At 42.5% G+C, this 20,319-nt stretch overlaps 1 protein-coding gene across 2 annotated transcripts in view; it reads left to right on the top strand.

Annotated features, from left to right (window-relative positions):
- Positions 1-19,949, top strand: part of LOC139313735 (mitotic-spindle organizing protein 2A-like) — a 43,569-nt gene extending 23,620 nt beyond the window's left edge. Inside the window, exons 2-4 of one of the 2 annotated variants that reach the window (XM_070939176.1) lie at positions 9,809-9,927; positions 15,827-16,015; positions 19,687-19,949. In XM_070939176.1, the coding sequence (XP_070795277.1) occupies positions 9,809-9,927; positions 15,827-16,015; positions 19,687-19,829 (451 nt within the window). In that variant the 3' untranslated portion in view covers positions 19,830-19,949. The remainder of the gene's footprint in view (positions 1-9,808; positions 9,928-15,826; positions 16,016-19,686) is intronic. The other variant, XM_070939177.1, reaches the window with a different exon arrangement.
- The last annotated feature ends 370 nt before the right edge of the window (positions 19,950-20,319 follow it).

The following is a 20,319-nucleotide window of genomic DNA, read 5'->3' as shown; positions in this document are numbered from 1 at the left end:
GGTCCGAAGACCCATCGGCGGCAGTTCAGCAGCTGGGGTTTTCGTGGCGCTCATCAGAGCACGCTATTTCCCCAACTCTCTCGCTGCAACGCCAAACCGGAATCCCTTTAATCTCTCTTCTTCTTGTGGGCCCAAGTATTCATCATAAAACTGTTCTGCCTTCTCTACTGAATCTAACCTATGTCTTTGCTCCTGCCAAGTCACCAGTACTCCCTTTGGTATCAATCATCTAAAATTCACTCCTTTTTTAATCAAACACTTCATCAGAAATTGGTATTCTCTTCTTTAGTCTCTAAGTTTCCTCGGGATTTGTTTTAACACAACTATTTCTCTACCTTTATACTTAATCGGGTTGTCTCTTACTTTCTGTAGAATCTCATTTTTTATTGCTTTCTTGGTGAACCTAACATGGACCTCTCTAGGAAACGTATTTCTCATTGCGTACCTAGTGTGCACTCTGAATATCTCATCAATTTCATTCAATATTTTTTCCTTATTCCTCCATCGCTTCCACCAGCAAGTCAGCCATTATCTCTGCTAGGTTTTCTCCCTTCTTCCATGTTTTGGAATCTCAAGTAATAATCTGCCCTGCCCATTTCTAAAGAGATAATTGCTTTATCTTTATTTCTATCTGTTGCTGATAGTCTATAATCCAACTCTCCCACTCTTTTTTCTGTTGCTTCAGCTTTTTCTTCTACTTTTTGTGCTCTTCGTTCATGTTTTTTCCATAATCTCTTGAATATTTTCTAGTTTGCCTTCTACTTTCTCCATTCTCTCATCTATCTTGCCTATTCTTTCCTTCAAATCCTCATGAAGAGCTTGTATCATGGTTTTCAATTCTAGTTGCATGGCATTAGATTTTTCTAATTTTTTTGTTGTATCATGGCCTCCAATGTTCTCTGACTCGCAGGGCTAAAAGTTGCAAAGGAACTTGCTGAAGCCGGCACTGATTGTGTTTTCTTCATTTTGTCTTATATCTTGAAATCCACCAAGTGTAAAAAATATAATACAAATTCAATTTATAATCCAAATATAGGTCCTCCAGTAAGGAGACAGGGAGGAAAAGGGGGGGGGAGAAGAGAGAAAAAGAAAAAAATGAGAAAAAAGAATAGTCCAATTCCAATCCCAGTCCAAAACCCAATCTTTGATGTCCTTCTCAGAATTTTTCCAACTTCTTTACTTCAGGTTCTTCTAACCTTAATCCAAATAGCCTCCGAAAGAGGAGTTTATAAAATAAAAATTTATAATCCAAATCAGCCCACCAAGCCCAAAAAATATTGTTATCCAGCGTATATATTCCAGTAAGCAAATTCACAATTCAACCCAAAACAATAGTAAAAAACAAAAAGAGACTCAAGAAAAGACCACTGATGTCAACCACAAGAACAACTGGGGGGGGGATGTTTTATAAATTTATTGCATGAGAGGACAAAAGCCTTATTCCAAAGTGCCAGTGTAGATTTCCTTAGTTTGCTTCTGTTGTTTTGTCTTTTTCCTTTTAGATTCCAAGAGCTGCACTGTTCTCAAAGAGAAAAAACAAAATCTCCAGTGTCTCACTCTATATCTTGAATTGTTTAATCTAAACAGCTGCTTATCAATTTAGTTCACAAGCTTTCTCCCAAGACCACATTTCATCTTTGTTAGCTTTTGCCTGCAGGTGGCACTGTTGCTTTATTTCTCTCTCCTTCTTCCCCTCTTTACAGTACCCTCAGGGCAAGTTTAAATCCAATTTTTTTTTTAATAAAAGTTCCAAGAAAGTTCATCTAATCAAGTATTCTTTAATGAATAGTTCCCAATTTAAAAATTGAAGTATTCAGCCCAGATTCAGACTTTACTCTCCAACCCAATTTTTATAAACCAATTTTTCTCTTATTCCTTTGTTTTCTTGGCCACACCCACCTTCCTCACTGCCGTTCTTCTGGGGGTGAAATAGGTAAAACACCAATTCCCCCTCCTCCTTTGCGGTAACATTCTCCTCTGCTATTCCAAGAAGGTTCTTTTTTAATCCAGTTTAATAGGTAGTAAAAAATATTCAAAATATCTCACCCAGACTGATCACACTTTCCTTTCGCTTCTACGTTCTGCAGTGGCTGCCCCAGCTTTGTAGCGACTCCCAATGGTTGCCTTCCCAGCTGTCTGTTTAGGAAGCTTCTCCGGCTCTATCAGGGAATTTGCGAGTTCCCTGAGATCCACAGAGTGTGCTCCCCTTGCTTGTTGTCCCTACAAAACAACTCAGGTCCAAAAGGACCACCTAATAGCTGCGATATTGATGGTCCCTCAGGAGCTCCCAAAAGATCTGCTGTTCTGCTGTGATGCTAGCCACGCCCCCTCAATATCGAAACGATTTTGAAGATCTTTGTCTCAGTCCCATTTTTGTACCGTAACAGCACCAATATTTTCTCAATTTGTGATTATTATAGCTCATTCTGTGTAGAACTGTGATTTAATGGTAATTTCAGATGGATTTTTATTAAAAATATGAAATCATAGATGTGTCTTTTACTTTTCATCACAAACTTGTAAATGCAACACCTGTTTACAAATAATTTTAAAAATTAAGATCTATAGTCCTAGTGAAGGGCAAAATGAGCTCCCATTGATTTTATATTGTAACCATGTGGTTATAGCAATAGCACTTAGACTTATATACCACTTCACAATGCTTCACAGCCCTCTGTAAGCAATTTACAGTCAGCATATTGCCTTCAACAATCTGGGTCTTCATGTTACTGACCTTGGAAGGATGGAAGGATGAGTCAACCTTGAGCCGATGAAACTCGAACTGCCAAACTGCAGTCAGCCGGCGGTCAGCAGAAGTAGCCTGCAGTAACATTCTAACTACTGTACTACCATGGCTCTTGTGTAAGAGTTCAATATACATATCCCTACTTCATGATGTTATATCAAAAATAAAGAACTACTACTTTAAAGAAATGACTGATGTTTTGCAAGGACATTATGACTGAACAGATAGCTTATGCTTTCACTGGAGAGAATTTTAATCATAAATTACATAAACCCAAATTCTATACTTATTAGCACATATATTACAAGTCTGAAAGGTAATGGAGATTTGCTACTATCTTGAGCATTGAAACCATTGAGCTATTTGATTTTATCAGGGTACAGTATACGTAAAATAAAATAGGAATGGTGGAAGCTTGTTCTATTTTTGTGAAAAAGGGATAAAGTGTGTGTATTCAGCAGCTCTGAGTAAAGGACCTTCAGTTCTTGGCAAGCAAACTCTAATCAGTTGATCTCTAGAAAGAGTAATTGCTGATTAATCAATGCTTCTCTGGGAGAACTAGAATCCAAGACTTATAGTATTCTGATTGAGCGGCAGATATAATCAAATAATAATCAAAACAGCATAAGTCAATCTCAGATACAGTTTAAACTAGATCAGAAAGATCAGTAGTTGAAAGGATGGTTACCTCTGAAAATCCTCAAATACATTATTGCATGAAATAAAAATTGAGCTGGAAAGAATACTCTTGTTTCTATATTCTTGGGGTGGGGTTACCAAACATGTATATATTTGAGTTATGGAGTATTCTCCATAGTGTAGAAATGGGAGGTGCCAGTCTGGGTTATTCCTTGCCCTAGCTCTATGTCCTGAGCTGAAAACTTCTGAAGATCCGCCTCCCTGGTGACGTCTCTTCAGTTTTTTTCAGCTCAGCACAGCTCTGGTTGGAATCTTAAACTCCTGAGCTTTGAGCTAGATATTAATAATAATAATAATTCCCTGGATTACCTATTTTTTTTTCTTTGTTTGTTTATTTGTTTGTTTGCCTTTTATTTTCATTTGTTTGACTGGATTGCCAGGTACGACCAAAGGGGAGCTCTCCGATCTCTGGATTGAGCGTGGGGGCAGTGGCTGTCGTTCTCCCCCCTTCCTCCCCTTCCTTGTGGGCAGCTGTGAGGGGCTAGCTGGTTGGCTTTCGCCCCGGTCCCTCCAAATCCTCTTCTGAAGCTTCTGAGCTTCACAGACAGCCGCGGGAGCCGCGCGCGCCCTTTTGGCTTGCCGCGGCGTCCCTTTGATCACCGCTCATCAGCTGGGAAGCGGAGCGGCGTTTTTTTGTCTTTTTCGGCTAATTGAAGCTTGTTGCAGCCACGCAAGCTGGAATCTGGCTGGAGGCTGGTAATTTGGAGTTTTAGCAGCTCCATTAAAGTGGCGATAGATGAGGGATCTGTGCCTGATGCCAGGGCCACGCTACACCTTTGATAATGGCAACGGCCTGTAAGTCGCGGCGGCCTTTGTTCCCGTGCATTTCTGGCGCCACTTAGTCCAGGCGGCTGTGCTCCCCTGGCATGCTTTGGGCACAGCGCTGGCGGCTTCTGCTTGGTAGAGGAGCGCGTGACTGACCAGCGCATTTTTTTTTCTGCGGGTTTGCCTGGCGGCCTGACCTGATATCGCCTTTAGCCATCAGAGATAGCCTTATTTAAAAGTGTGGCAGTTGAAGAGCGGCCATTTTGAGACCCGGGAGCCATTTTGTATTGCGTTTCAAGGCCAGTATATTTCTATTTATTTATTTATTTATTTTCCTCTTTCTCTCTCTTATTATTTACTTGCAGAGACTTTGGGCTTTGGTTACCCTGTGATTGCCATCTGACTTAATATCATGGGGGATGCTGACAGGCAATCATCCTTCTCTGCTGAGGGCTCCTGGTCTCCTCCCCCTGACAGGGGCAGAGCTGCTTCTAGGCCATTGAACTGCCAGCATTGCTGCGGCTAATAAAATTAAGGCCAAGGCTAGAGCTTGCCCTGGGCGTTCCAAGGCTGAGGAAAAGTCAGCTCAAGTTAGACAACGTGCCTTGGACAGAGAATTTGCAAGGGCCGCTGCCATCAATACAGCTGCTGAACCCCCTCAAGCTACTGTGTCTGCGCCTCAGCCACCAGCCCAAACTGTGGAGACTTCTGTTCCTCAGACTGTCCATTCTCCCACCTTGGCTGGGCCGACCAGGACATGGTCTCCAGAGATGCAGGCCGAGCCCCAGCAGCTTCCTGGGCCTTCTGGGACTAACAGCCGCCCTGAAGCCACCTATACCCCCACTGCGGCTGGCCTTCGCCAGGGTGAAGGGGGGGAAATGAATGTTCAGAATTCCATGAAGTCCTGGGTGGAGCAGGCGATTAGGCAGGGCATTGCAGAAGGGATGCAGCTTCAGTCACAGATGTTTGCCCAAATGTATGCTTTTAGACCTGAGGTGGAAAGCCAGGGTTATGTTGCCCCTTCTGAGGATTACCAAGGGCAGGTTTCCCCTTCCCATTCTGAATTAGTTGACTATGCAGAAGACTACATGGAGGAGGGAGAGATATCGGATGGGGATCTGGACCAAGCACCTAGGCCCGCATTCAAAGGGCTATTTAATCCTGCCCTTTTGAAGCCCCTTCTGACAAAAGCCAGGGCCACCGCTCGATTGGGTCCTGACCCAACATTCTCTGGTACCGCTGGTACTGGAGAGCAGGATGATTACCTTTTCACAGAGCAGGCTGTGGAGGCAGATACTATTCCTATTCCAGGAATGTTTCTGGACATGATCCGTAGACAGTGGGCGGCCCCGGCTCTACCCTCCAGGGCCTCAGGTCTGGACAACCAGTTGTTTACGGTTGATGCGGACATGCTTACTTTGTTGGAGGTTGCAAAGGTGGACGTTCCAGTGGCGGCTCTCACCTCTTCTTCTGTTTTACCACCTGATGCAGAGGACGCCTTAAAGGCAGAGGATAGGCGAGAAGAGACAGCACTTCGTCGTGCACACCAGGCGGATGCCTGGGCTGTGAGAGCTTCTTCTGCTGCTTCCTTCCTCACCAGAGCATCGGTTAGATGGCTCCGCCAGCTACAGGGCCATTTGGCACCAGATGATGTTCGGGCCCATCAAGACCTGTCTAAGATTTTAGCTGCAGCTGAATACACGGCGGATGCTACCTTGGCCGCTGCCAGGTTCTCCGCCAGGGCCATGGCTTCGTCAGTCACCGCTAGACGTATGCTTTGGCTACATCATTGGCGAATGGACGGGAAGAATAAGTGGAAGTTGGCTTCAGCTCCCTTTGAAGGGGGATTCCTTTTTGGCCGAGCGTTAGATCCCCTACTCATAGAGACGAGAGATAAGAGAAAGGTCCTCCCGTCCCAGGGCAGGCGAATGGATTTCCGTTCATCCCCTTACTATAGGCGGCCCTCCTTCTGCCAGGGGGGAGCCGGGCCAAGCTTTCCCCATCAGCAACGGCCCTTTCATTTCTCTAGACCTAACTACCAGGCAGATAGATCAGCCTTCCCCCGTAGTCGCCAACAGCAGTCCAATAAGCCCTTTAGGGGCTCGGGTGGCAGAGGAGCCAGGAGATCTAAGTGACTGTCCGTCTCTGAGTCCTCTTGGGGGCAGGCTCAGCTTGTTTGCAGACCGCTGGGACGACCTTACAACAGACAATTGGGTGAGGGAGACAGTAAGAGCAGGGCTATCCCTCGAATTCCTTTCACCTCCTCCGAGGCGTTTCCTCCCCTGCCCTGTTTCTGGAGACCCGTCCAGGCGGGAACTCATGGAATCGGCTATCCAGCATTTGCTGGATATTCGGGCCATTCAGCCAGTTCCACTGGGGCAGAGGGGGCGCACGTTCTATTCCATCCTATTTGTCGTCCCAAAGGCCTCGGGGGGGGGGGGGTGGAGGGCAATTCTAAATTTGAAGGGCCTCAACAAGTTTGTCGTTTACAGGAGGTTCAAAATGCACTCCCTGCATTCCATCTTAGCGGGAATCAGGGAGGGAGACTTCCTAGCCTCCATTGATTTGACCGAAGCCTACCTCCACGTCCCAATTCGACCGGAGCATCGTCAATACCTGAGGTTTTGCTATTCAGGCCGTCACTACCAATATCTTGCTCTGCCGTTCGGGCTGGCCTCCGCCCCCCGGACGTTTACCAAGATTCTCTCTGTCTTGGCAGCGTATCTCAGGTCTCTTCCCATCAGAGTTCAATGTTACCTCGACGATCTGTTCATACAAGGGTCCTCCCAGTGGCGAGCGGAACAGGACTTGGCCACGACAATTCAGGTACTGAGGGATCATGGGTTTTTGGTGAATCTGGCAAAGTGTCATCTGGTACCTTCCACAAGATTAGTCCACCTAGGGGCCCTGATAGACATGCTAGCGGGGCAGGTCTTCTTGTCCCCGGACAGACAGGACAGTATAAGGACACTGATTCAGTCTCTTCAGCGGTCCCAGCTGGCTCAGGTAGCCCAGCTATCCCAACTGTTGGGGAAAATGATATCTTGTTTGAACATAGTTCCCTGGGCCAGGTTCCATGCAAGACCACTACAGTGGTGGTTGCTCCCCTTTCAGAAGGCAGGAACGAGCTCGTCCAAGATCAGGGTTCAGGTTCCACCACGGGTTCTACGATCCCTGGACTGGTGGACGTCAGGGGCCATCCAGAAGGGGTGCTTCTTCAGGGAACCCCACAGGGTGGTAGTAACATTGGATGCCAGTCTGATGGGCTGGGGGGGGCATTGCGGATCGCAGGTGGCCCAGGGCCGCTGGTCCCACCTAGAACTATCCCATCAGATCAATTGATTGGAGCTCAGAGCGGCCCGTCTGACTCTTCAGACCTTTCTTCCGCAGGTGAGGGGGCAGCATGTGCTCCTTCTCACAGACAATACAACGACAAAAGCCCATATCAACAGGCAAGGGGGGACTCGTTCCTGGCCTCTAATGCGAGAGGCGGAGACCCTTTGTCTTTGGGCAGAGACCCACCTTTTGTCCCTGACAGCAGACCACATCGCAGGGACGGACAACATAGAAGCCGACTGGCTGAGCCGAGCCACTGTGGACCCCTCGGAGTGGAGGCTCCATCCCAGCTTGTTTACGGAGGTAGTCGACCGGTTCAGTTGCCCGGTAGTGGACCTCTTCGCCTCTCCAGCGAACACACAACTTCCTCTTTTCTTCTCCCAGTTTCCTGCCCCGGGAGCTGCGGGGGTGGACACTCTGCGGACCCTGTGGCCCAAGGGCCTCCTATACGCCTTCCCTCCCCTACCCCTGATCCCAGCCGTCATTCGAAAGCTGCTGCTGGAGGGGGCGGAAATGGTGTTAGTGGCCCCTCACTGGCCCAGGCGGCCTTGGTTCGCCGACCTGGTCGACCTGTCGGTCGCCAAGCCCTGGCGCATTCCCCCGGACAGAGTCGTACTCAGCCAGGGCCCGGTGCAGCACCCGGACCCGCAGAGACTGCAGTTAGCCGCTTGGAGGTTGAGCGGGGCCTCTTGAGGTGGGAGAACTTTCCGAACAGGGTCATCAGGACTATGCAGGCGGCCAGGCAGCCCTCCACCACACGAATTTATGAGGCAACGTGGAACAGGTTTGCAGGGTGGTGTGCCTCCAGACAGTTGAGCCCAACTTCAGCATCGGTGGTGGAGGTGCTGGAGTTCTTACAGGACGGGTTGGACATGGGACTTTCCACTAACACTCTACGGCGACAGGTGGCTGCGCTAGGCACTGTCTTGACATTTGGGAAGTGGGGCTCCCTCGCTAACCATCCGAGGGTGAAGATCTTTCTGCGTGGAGCGACTAATCTAAAACCACTGCCTCTTCACCGTTACCCCACTTGGGACCTCGCTAAGGTTCTTCAGGCATTAACAAAGGCACCTTTCGAACCTTTGAGGGAGGCTAGCCTCCGGCTTCTATCGTGTAAAGTAGCTTTCCTTGTGTCCGTCACGTCGGCCCAACGGATATCGGAATTGGCGGCTTTATCGGTGCAGAAAGACCTGTGTATTTTTCACCCCAACAGGGTGGTCCTGCGGCTGGACCCTGCCTTCCTTCCTAAAGTCAACTCCTTGTTCCACCGAGCACAGGAGTTGGTCCTGCCAGACTTCTGCCCTCGGCCTAGGCATGCCTTGGAGCAGACCTGGCACACTTTGGATGTGAGGAGGGCCCTCCGTATTTACATTTTTAGGACCTCTTCTTTCCGAAAGACGGAGGCACTCTTTGTCTCCTTTTAGCCATCGACTCTTGGCCACAGGGTGACCTCTTCCACAGTGGGGCGCTGGCTCAGGTCGTGCATCTCATCTGCATATGAGCTTCAGGCTCTCCTGGTGCCTCAAGGGATAACGGCCCACTCCACCCGCAGTGCTGCCACAACTGCGGCCTGGTCTACTCAGGCATCAGTGGAAGACATCTGTAGGGCGGCCACGTGGACTACTCCCACTCCCTTCATTCGTCACTATAGACTTGACTCTTTCGCATCGGCGGAGGCAGCTTTTGGGAGGAGAGTTCTGCAGTGGGTTCATGAAGATCCGGGGTCGTCGGCCCAGGACAGCTCCCACCCTTAGGGCTGGCCAGTCTTTGGTATATCCCAGACTGGCACCTCCCATTTCTACACTATGGAGAAGGGACATTGGTCTTACCGTGATACGTTCCTTCTCGTAGTGTGAAATGGGAGGTGCCAGCCCCACCCTGTCTGTGGCTGCCTGGACTGGCTCCCCTGGTGGAGCATGTTGTTTCTATCTTTCAGACTGCGTACCATTTGCCTGGACTGTGTACCATTCGCTTTGGCTTCGCTGGCAAAACTGAAGAGACGTCACCAGGGAGGCGGATCTTCAGAAGTTTTCAGCTCAGGACATAGAGCTAGAGCAAGGAATAACCTAGACTGGCACCTCCCATTTCACACTACGAGAAGGAACGTATCACGGTAAGACCAACGTCCCCTCCATCAGTTCTTTTAGACAGTTGTTAAGTTTACTTAACAAGCCAGAAACAATTGGTTTCAGGTACTGTAATCAAGAAATCTTGTTTGCAAATAATGAATGAAAGTATTACATTCTTATTTTCTCTCCTTAGGATTTTGCTGGACCTTCTACGCATGAATGTGGCACCTTTGGCTGTCTTTCAGATGTTGCGTTCCATGTGTGCTGGGCAGAGATTAATTAGTACTGAGGCTCCTCCTGATGCAGCACGAGGTCAGTGGTGCCCCTGTTTGTTGAGAGGCATGTATTATACCTCGATCAGGGTTTGGTCTAAGGCAAGGAACAGCAGCAGTGACATGAGTACTTTGAATCTTTGGAAGATTACCTATGTAATAGTTTGATAATTTTCTACTTGACAAAACATTCTGAAGACACAATAGAGTTATGCTAATTTTTTTAATGTCCTCATATTCTTGATCTGAGACAACATTCTAGCATTACTAAGTGTTGGACTGTTAATGTCTTTGTTTTTCGAACAATCCACTTTGTGTTTAAAATTTCAAAAAAAAAATTGTTCCTTTTGTTTTATTTGATTTTTCAATCTCATCTACCAACAATATAAGTTGCTATCATTTCTTGAAAAATCATACATCAAAAATTATGCTTTTTAAAACAGGTTAAATCCCAGTCTCAGTTTACTGCATTTCTAAGTTCCAGATAGTGTTCTTTTTCCAGGTAGCTTATCACTAAAAACATGTAGAACATCCATATGTTGTATCAGATCATTGAACTATCCCTCTGATTGCTTCAACTGTGCCAGTGTTTGGACCCAATATTTGCTGGGCCAAATCTGGGGTTGTTCCTTCTAACAGTATGTACAAAGTATATATTACTAAGCTATCATTGACCTGGCATGTTTTCAATTAAATATAACAACAGAAGTAGTGCAATGTTATAGGTTTATGTTGCTTTCACTCTAAAAACTGATCAGACTTTCTGGAGTAAGCCTTTCCAATTTAAATGCTGTGTTTCTCCAAAAAGAAGGCCGGGTCTTATTTTCTTTTGACCCCTGAAAAAATGGCTAGGCCTTCTTTTTGGAGGGTTCTAATTATTGACTCACCTTGTGGCAGTGGCACTGGCAGCCCTGCCCAGCAGGAGCCTGCTGCTGGCCCACTTCTGCGGGCCAGCAGCCACTCAAACGCACCGCCCCGGCCTCCATTTTGCCTTCAGATGCCTGCCAGAAAGCATCTGCAGCCAATAGCAGAGTTCCAGATCGATCCGAAGGCAAAACGGAGGCCAGGGCGATGCGTGCAAGTTGCGGCAAGCGGCCGCAGAAGAAGGTGAGGCAGGTGTCGGGGTGCGCAAGGTCTGGTAAGTTTGGCAGCTCCACCACCCCCATCCCCACCCTAGCTTATTTTTTACCTGTGCCTCACCCCATCCCCTGCACCCCGGGGTGAGCAGAGTCTTAATTAGAGCTAATTTTGTGGGTGGGGCTTAATTTGATCTCATGTGCTTAAAAATGTGATAGGGCTTCTTTTCAAGGTGGGTCGTCTTTTTGGAGAAACATGGTAATAGTTATTTCATTGATATACAGCCACAGACTACTGTTGCATTATAGACTGTTCTTTGTGAACAGGGCAACTCAGGGCAACAACTGAAATTATTGTAAGAAACAAATATTTATTATTCTTGATACTTAAATCAAATTTTTATTGAATAATCCTCTTTGTTACAACGCCTAAAAAGTAACAACATAATCTTGCTACTGTTTCTCTGCAGTTCACTCTGTTCTGTTCAGCAATGAAAAATACTGCCTGTTTCATTTTAGAATGGTAGTTGCTAACTATCATGAGTGTAAATAAAAAAACACATTTGAATTGTTAATTAATAACAAGGTTATCTTGGTTGTTAACCTAAACTCCTTCAGAGCATTTGTAACAATAATCGCACTTGACACTGCATATATCATCCAATACTTCTGTAGTTTCTGACTTAGTGCCATTCACTAGAAGAGCAGCAATGCAACTTGATCAAATGGGAGTAGGGTGCTGATGTGAGATTTTAAACAGCAAAAACCTAACCTAATGCTAGAAACTGTATGGTTCTAGGGTGAATTTTTTTTTTGAAAAAGTTTTTATTTTATTTTATAATCAAACAAATATACAATATAAGCAATCATTCAATCTATCATCAACCTTCAACCCCCACTCCCCACCCCCCACCCCCGACTTCCCAGAACAAAAACAGGGCATAGACTTCAACAAACATTCGCTAATATATGCTAACTTACTGCAAGATTTAAAACTCCCTGGACCCCTTAACTCCCCTTCTACAAAATCATCAACCTCCCCTTTCATTAACTCTAAGGGTTTTAAAAACATTAACAAACATTGATCATTCAAACCCTAAAAACTCTCTTAGTATATATGTAAAGTATTCTTAATTCATTTACATAAACATTTTACTCTCCCTCCACTTTTCTCAAAATTCAGACATTTTAGAAAATCTTATAGCAAAAGGTAAACCTTAATTAGTCAATAATTGAGTTTCTGCATTTTCCCCTCAATTTTTCTTCCTCCCTCTATCATTTAAATTTTAAAACATAATCATTTTAATTAGCCATTAATACATCAACTGCAAAACCAAAAAAAAGTTAATCTTACTTTCATGCTTTCAGATATTTTAAAAGTCTTATAACAAAAAGTCTTCCTCCCTCCAACTTTTAAATCTTAAAACATAATCCTTTTAATTAACCATTAAAACATCAACTGCAAATCCAAAAAAGGTTAATCTTCCATTCTTGCTTTCTTTTTATATTTTTTCCAATCTTTCTTCATCCCTCCTAGTTCTGTTTTGAGGAGGTTTTTAATTTTAATTTGAGGTTGATGTATCTGTAAAAATTGTCCCCTTTTTGAAAGTGTTTCATCTGATTTAGAGCCACCATATCGCCTCTTCTTGCTTATATAGTCAGTCACTTCATTCCTTGTTCTGTAAAACCAAAGATTATCATCAGTTCGCAAAGAAAAATTCAGTTGTTTCTTTTCAGTTAGTTGTGTGAAAGCCGCTGACAAATCTCATTCTTCCTCCAAAACCTCGCAAGGCTGGTTATTTTCTACTTTTTTCCTCTCCAAATCATCACAAAGAGCAGGAAGTAAGCTTGAAAGTTCTTGAGAACCAGCCGATTCCACCTTCTCTGCTTTAATCAAAATGTCTCCTGCATTGTCATTGTGCTCTGTATTTGCTTTTGTGTCCTCCAACAAATCTTTTAATTTCCATTTGAAGATTGCTATTTGGTTAATCATAGCTACAGTATGATTATTCATGGCTTCCTTTACAAATTCTGTAAATTCTTTAATAGAATCCTTGTATCTCTGTGAATCAGTCGACTGTGTCATTTCTGACACCACTGGAGAGCTTCCAGCACTTTCAAAAACTCCTTTCTTGGAAGCCATCTTATTTTAAGAAAAATTTTCTTTTCACCAGCATAAAGTCATAAAGTCACAGCCATAAAGTCTCTTGAACAGCTTTCAGCAATTTGTTTGTAAATCACCAAGCAAAATGATCTTTTCTCCAAGCAGCTCTTTAAAATCAAATCCAGCAACTTAAAGCCAGTCTCTGAGCACAAATCTGTTAACAAGCACTTTCCTTTCTAACTTTCACTTTTAGACTTGCAACAAAGACGCCATCTTCACCTCCAGCTCAGAAAATTCAAATAGAAACATTGTATCCCCGGAGTTAAGCATTATACTTGCAAAAACTTGTTCTCCTACTTCCGTTCAGTCTGCTTTTTGGATTCAATCAATCTTCTTTTTGACAGCAGAGTTGGACGCGACGCCTAGCTCTGTTAATACAGAGTCGCACCGGATCCGGAGCTTCAGTGGGCTGGCCAGGGGGCTCTCATCCTCCAAGCCCCTGGAGTTATTCCAGGGGCTTCCGGGGAGCTCTACCCTCACCCACCGGCTCTCCTCCCCTTCTTCTCCCGAAGGAGCCGTCTGACAGCTGATTAGCGCTGTCAGGACGGCTCCAACGGAATCACGATGCCGGCGGTCTGAAAAGACCGTCCGCGGTGCTGGCGGTGCCAATCGGAAGGTCTAGGGTGAATTTTTGATACATTGACCAATTTGATCAATGGGGAATTAGTTTGCAAGAATGAAAGTTGATGAAAAAATAGTCTATACTGTTTGTTGTGTTCTCTTTCAATGGCTCTTAGTTACATTATGAACATTTGTTAGTCCTTGTGTGGAATTCTCGGTGGTCTAGGAGCTTGGTTGTTTGCAGTCGAACAAGCACTAGTTGACTAATTAAATATTTGCAAGCAAACAACCCAGCTCAGAGAGCACTGAGAATTCCACAGTTCAACCCTGAGCTACAAATATTATCTTCTATTAGTCTTTGTGTCTTAATTTTTCTGGCATTTATCGCTATAAACTGCAACATGAAATTATCTACCTGAATGTCATAATTCCTAGTAAGATTTTACATAACACTGTTGAGTTTATTCTGAGAGGAATTTTTCCCTAATACCATGAAATCTCTGATGTCACAAGTATGAGACTAACTATATAATATTAAAATTGAATTTTAACCATATGTCATACTGTTCACCTACTCCCCATTCCTATAGAACCCTCCTCACTCCCCACTCCAGTCCTATTTTTTCCAAGTCGTAAAAACACAATACGTCTAAAAAGATGGACTGAATTGTAATCATGTTGAATTCATACATCAAAAATGACTGTGCTTCAAGAAACCTTGGTTAAACAAAGTATGGCTAAGGATAATATATAAATTCAGAGTGTCCTTTCTGATAGTGGAGTATACTGCTGCTGCTCTTACTACCGTAGGTTGTTCCTTGCTGTAAGAAACCTCTGAATTAAATTAAAGGACATCAGTACATCTAAGAATGCAAACATTTTATTCATGAAAAATCTTTTGAGGGAGGAAAGAATTTGAAAAGCAAGTGTAAGAGAAGTCTTAACCCTTTTCTTGCTATTTCTCCATTCTGCCGTCCATCCCAGACAGCCCTATCACATGTATACATAAGATACAAAGAAAATCACTTTCCAGTTTAGTTTTTATTGGTGACTTGCAGAAATACACACATTCAGTTTTCTGGGTATGATAGAAAGACTTGGCATTACATTTTTTAAAAAATTCCCAGTCAAGATAGTTCATGTATTACCCCTTAAAAGTGTATCTGGAGACTTGAGTAGAAAATAATTAAATATCTCCTTAACTGTCCCAAAGGTGCTTTTTTCAAGAGGCAACTGAACTTTGTTTGTCCTTGAAGACATTTTGCTTCTCATACTTAATTGATGAATTAACTTATCCTTCTTATCCTTAACTCATCCTTCTATCTCCTTAACTGATTATCCACTCTAAGCTGTGGCCCCACACTTACAGTAACATTCAGTATTCAGTTGCATTCTTCTTGTAAATCATTTTTTCTTCCAATCCACTACCTACATAAGCTACTCTGCTGGGTTTAGTACATAGGTATTGGATTGTGATTTTTATCATCCTTAGCTAGTGGTACAGAACATAGAATAATAGGGCTGGAAGGGACCTTGAAGGTCTTCTAATCCAACTCCCTGCTCAAACAGGAGATTCTGGATAAATGGCTGCCAGTCTGTTCATGAAAACCTCCAATGATGGAGCATCCACAATTTCCAGAGGCAAGCTGTAAGATTGCAGCAATGGAGTCAGGGCCTTTCCTTTCCCTGAACTGTAGCCTAAATTCTAGCTTCATTGCATATATTTTAGAGCAGAGCTTTACAGATAATGCTCTTATTGTATAATATACCATTAAAGATAACTTTGAAATACATACATTGCAGATATGTTTTACAAAAATTAATATCATGCAGTGTTTTATTTGTGGCATTCCAAAATTATTTCAAAAATGAAACAAATAAACCTGATAGAGCAGCTACCTAGCTAGCTCCCATTTTTTCCTAAATACTTCAAGTTGTTTAGAATATCATATTCTTGTATATGGATCTATAGTTTTTCACTATAGGAACTGCATGTATGTAAAACAACAAACCCCAAAAAACAGTAGTACTACCTGATGTAATAGCATTTAAAATATGTAAATATATTCATTAGTTTATTTTTGTGTCTATAGCTATGTGGTGTTTCTAATTTGTTTCTGTGTCTCTCTTTGAATTAGAGCCCCCAATTGTGTCTGCCAAGGCCAGTAAAATCCCTGCACCACTCTCATTTTCCTCTGTCCTTCGACCTACACGAATAAGAGTCCCTAAGGCTGTGGTCTACAGTCCTGCTGCAGCTTGCTCGCCTCTCTCTCAAGGTCCCCCTGGCTCTTTCCAGTTTTCTTGCTGCCTGTTCTCTCCTTTTGCAGGTTGTTATTTACTGGGTTTTAGGGCAGTCTTGAGAAAGGAAAGTGATTCTCTTGCCTTCAGATTTGACGAGTTCTTACTTGGACTAAGAACTCTTGATTTCAGTAGAATTTGCTTCCAAATAAATGTACTCATTATTTTAAATTACACATTCTGAACACCGTGCAAATATTATTCATTTCATTCTAGTGATTTTTTAATGCTGGATATTATGGTTGAATTAAAAGGTTGGGGAACCCATTATATTTTTATGAAGTGTACAGTACATTATGAATATACATAACATTTCAAATTTGAAATAGCTTTTTAGAGTTTAAAGCAGGTTATTTTGTATTTATGAATTCAGAATAGTACCAAACTTCTGGTAAGATTGGAACAGTCTTGGAATGCTTTTGGGTAAATTGGAAATAGCTGTTGAGAATTTTCAGTTCCAAGGTGAGGATTCTTTTAGCTCAAAACATTTTAAATTTAAAATGTTTGTACATCACTAGTACATGCCTCTAAGTATAGCATATTTGCAGCACCGCAACCTTGAGAATTATGACTGAATTTCCTTGTGTTTTCTGAAAGGAGTTTTACAACCACCCATATTTATAGCACCAAATAAGAAATAGCATGCAGATTGAGCATTGCTAATTTGGATCATGCTGTTGCTATTGCATCATTTAGGTCAAGTACAGAATGTTTTTATCTATCTGGCACTGTAAATCCCTCCAGTCATTTGAAAATGTTTAAATACATATTATATTAATTTTTTTGTTAAAGAATCTATTTCACCTAGTAAGTTAGGTTGCAAGATACTATGTTTATGTGGCTGGTTTATTTTTCTGAGATATTTTTACTATGTCTCTTCTATCAATGTTGAACCTTCATAAAGTTTTTTGCATTAAGATATTATGTTGAGCCTTAGCATTCAGAATTCTGACTTGTAGGCTTTGTGATCCCTGAATGGGATGTTCTTGATCAATTGGGGCACATTTTACAACACACATTTTGTGGAATACCATATTTTAAATATAAATATACGGTGTTGACTTTATTCTCAAAATATTAGTTTATACTTTTCTGAGAAACATTCTCTACCCTATCTTATTCTGTCATTGTTCCACCAACTACTACAGTTAGCAAATTGTGGCTTCTAAGTTTCTTCTGCATGCAGAAGACAATGCAGCAACTTCTACAAATGATAAATATCTGGGATAGAAAATGCTTTTTGAGGAATCAGATCAGTATGGACTATCCTTTCCAAAACTCCATGGAGAATACTGATTTAAATACTTGTACTATGATTATTGTATCTGAGGAAAGTTTTGTTTGCATCTGAGGACAGTGAAAAGTTTCCTTCAGCTTTTACTTCATTCATTTTTGGTAAGGTATGTGGCAATTTTGTATGTGTACAGAAGAGAATGGTGGTAAGAGGCCTAAATCCAATGTAATTTCTCTGATTTAATGGATCATATAAAAAGTGTGAGATATCTGGAAGAAGTCTGAAAAGAAATATTTCTTCAAAATGTTGATTCTTGCTTGGAAAGGATCAGTTCTTGTTGTGAGACTTAGATTTGTGGGACTGGATTTTAACAAATTTAACAGAAGAGGTTCAAATAGCATGTCCAAGATTATTAAAATTCTTGGTGAAATTGAACATTTTCCTGTCATACATGACAGAAGTGACCTCGAAAGCGCTAACTTCCATTAGAGAAAGTGTGTGAAGAAAGGTATTATTTCTGTCCATATCCTGACTTTCAAACCTGGAAGCTAGAATTGGCTTGTAAAACTCTGCTATTTTCTGTTATATTCTTCCATTTCCTGGTGTTAGTGCTGGTAACCACCTATGGTCTTAGTTACATAGCTACACAAGACATACATCAAGGACAGATATTTACAAAGATGCATTGAACAATATTAATCAAGTTTAAAATTAATTAATGGAATAATTCAAATATATTTGGATGCCAACAAGCTCTGTGATACTATTTAAGAATATAATTTTTGTTAGAGTGCTTTGAGTACAGATTCATTATATATTATAAAAGCCAAGGGCTTTGAACATCTCTGTCACTGACAGAAAGAAACACCATCTTTTTTTCTTTTACTGTTAATTCTTACTTTGGAGATGAGTGGGTTTCTACCAGGTCGCCCTGGTTCGGGTGAACCAGTAATGGTGGCAATGGGAGGCTCTGCCCACCCACCCAGATATCATCACGGACGCTCTGCGCATGCGCAGGAGGTTCTGCGCATGCGCAGAAGCGCCACATGCGAGCCTCTGGTTCCAAACCAGTGGCAAAGGTAAGAGGAACCCACTACTGGTCTAAACCATGATCTATTGCAACAGTGTGAACAATCCAAACCATTATTAGAACAACATTTGAGCTTAACAAAATATTAGTTTTGTGACTTGTATGGACAAACATTAATTAAAGTTGGACCTACAAGGAGAAATTGGCACATTTATCAAAAGGGAACTAAAACTGGTACTCATTAATAATTAAAATGTACCTTAAAGTTTTTGACTAAAGATGTTCTGATTATAAACTTATTTAAATGGATTAAAGTTAGAGTCTTCTTTACATCAACTAGAGGATTTTGGAATTTGGGTAGCAGAATTATTTTACAAACTAAAAAAAACAACTTCTGTTGTGCAATTGTACTACATGCTGCTCTTATCAAAATTTGGTTGTGGAGCAGTCGTGTGATGTTACACTGCTGAAATACATAATTCATTTTTATTTCAAGAATGAAAAGCAAATTTTATGAGTGGAGAAAAATTCATTAGAGGTCTTCAAAGAGAGAGTGAATTATCATCTGGCAGAGATGCTTTAGTGGAGCCTGCACTGAGTAGGTGATTGGACTGCAGCCGTGATGGCGAACCTATGGCACACGTGCCACAGGTGTGGGCACGCGAGCTCAGCTCTGGCACACATGTGCGCAGCGGCCAGCTGATTTTTGGGCCTTCCGGGCCCCCTGGAAGTTGGCAAACAGGCCATTTCCAGCTTCCATAGGGCCTCCAGGGAGGTGGAGAAGGCCATTTTCGCCCTCCCCAGGCTCCTAGAAAGGCTCTGGAGCCTGAGGAGGGCGAAAAAATGGGCCTACTGGGCCCACCATGCCATCACATGCCAAAAATGAGGGAAGCGCAGGGGGAATCACACACACATGCGCGGGGGAAGGGCGCATAGAATTATGGGTCTGGGCACAGCCGCGCACAACCCCCCCTGTGCTCTCCCCGCTTTTGGCACGTGATGGAAAAAAGGTTAGCCATCACTGGACTACAGTAATGATTTCTGTGGTCTCTTTCAACTCTGTGATTCTGCAGATTTATAAGAGAATAGAATTTGGAAAAGGCTGAAAGAACTTCTGTTCATTTTCATGTTGCTCAACAGTTTCAGGGAATATTGATAATCTAAGGATACAGAAAAATAAATTTATGATATTAGCTATTTCTTATTTTCAGCAGTGAGTCTCAGGAAGACAGATCTCATAATCAGTGATTTGGATAATTCAGTTACTGTTAAGAGTCTGGTTTAGCATGTTTTTAATGTTATATATTATGATCTTATAGCTTGTTAGATTTATATCCCTAGATACATTTCAAAATTGTTTAAAATATTCCAGCAATCCTAACAGTTGATAGGTTGGTCATAATAAACATCTGAACTTAGCCTTTCTTTTCCTCCAGGGAGAGCCAGAACCATTTCTACAGCAGCTGGGAATCAACCTGTGTCAGATCATAGCAACCGAGAAGGATCTGGTCAACGAGTACCATGGCAGCCAAGTGCCAGCAGGCTGCCGAAGACTGGGTGTCCTGTGAAAAATACATAGATACTTAGAAAATGGCTAAAAAATTATTCTGACATTTGAAAATGTCAAACACTGCTCATTCCAGGAAAACCAATGACTAGAATGCTATGTAAAGTTCTAACTATTAAATAACATAATGAACCTGTCCGAATTAATTTGTTGTTCAGTTTAAATATCAGGCAGTACAGAATATACTGTTTCTGTATTTCTTGTATTCCTGTTCATTACTTCAACAAGTAACATGTAGTTTACTTGTTGATTTCTATTGGGGAAAATTTCATTTTTGAAATTAAGTTTAAAAAATCTTTTAACTTGTCTCCTATGAAATCCATGTGCTTATTCACAGAACATTTTTGGCAGTACAGGTAGTCCTTGACTTACAACCACAATTAAGCCCAAAATTTCTGTTGCTAAACAAAACATTTGTTAAGTAAATTTTACTCCATTTTATGACCTTTCTTGCCACAGTTGTTAAGTGAATTACTGCAGTTGTGAAGTTAGTAACATGGTT

Source organism: Pituophis catenifer, unplaced genomic scaffold (genome assembly GCF_029215685.1).
Source record: "Pituophis catenifer annectens isolate HBS135680 unplaced genomic scaffold, rPitCat1.0.hap2 SCAF_3, whole genome shotgun sequence".
In the NCBI taxonomy this organism is placed as follows: Eukaryota; Metazoa; Chordata; class Lepidosauria; order Squamata; family Colubridae; genus Pituophis; species Pituophis catenifer.
Note: the sequence above shows the minus strand (reverse complement) of the source record. Positions and strands in the feature narration are given on the sequence as shown.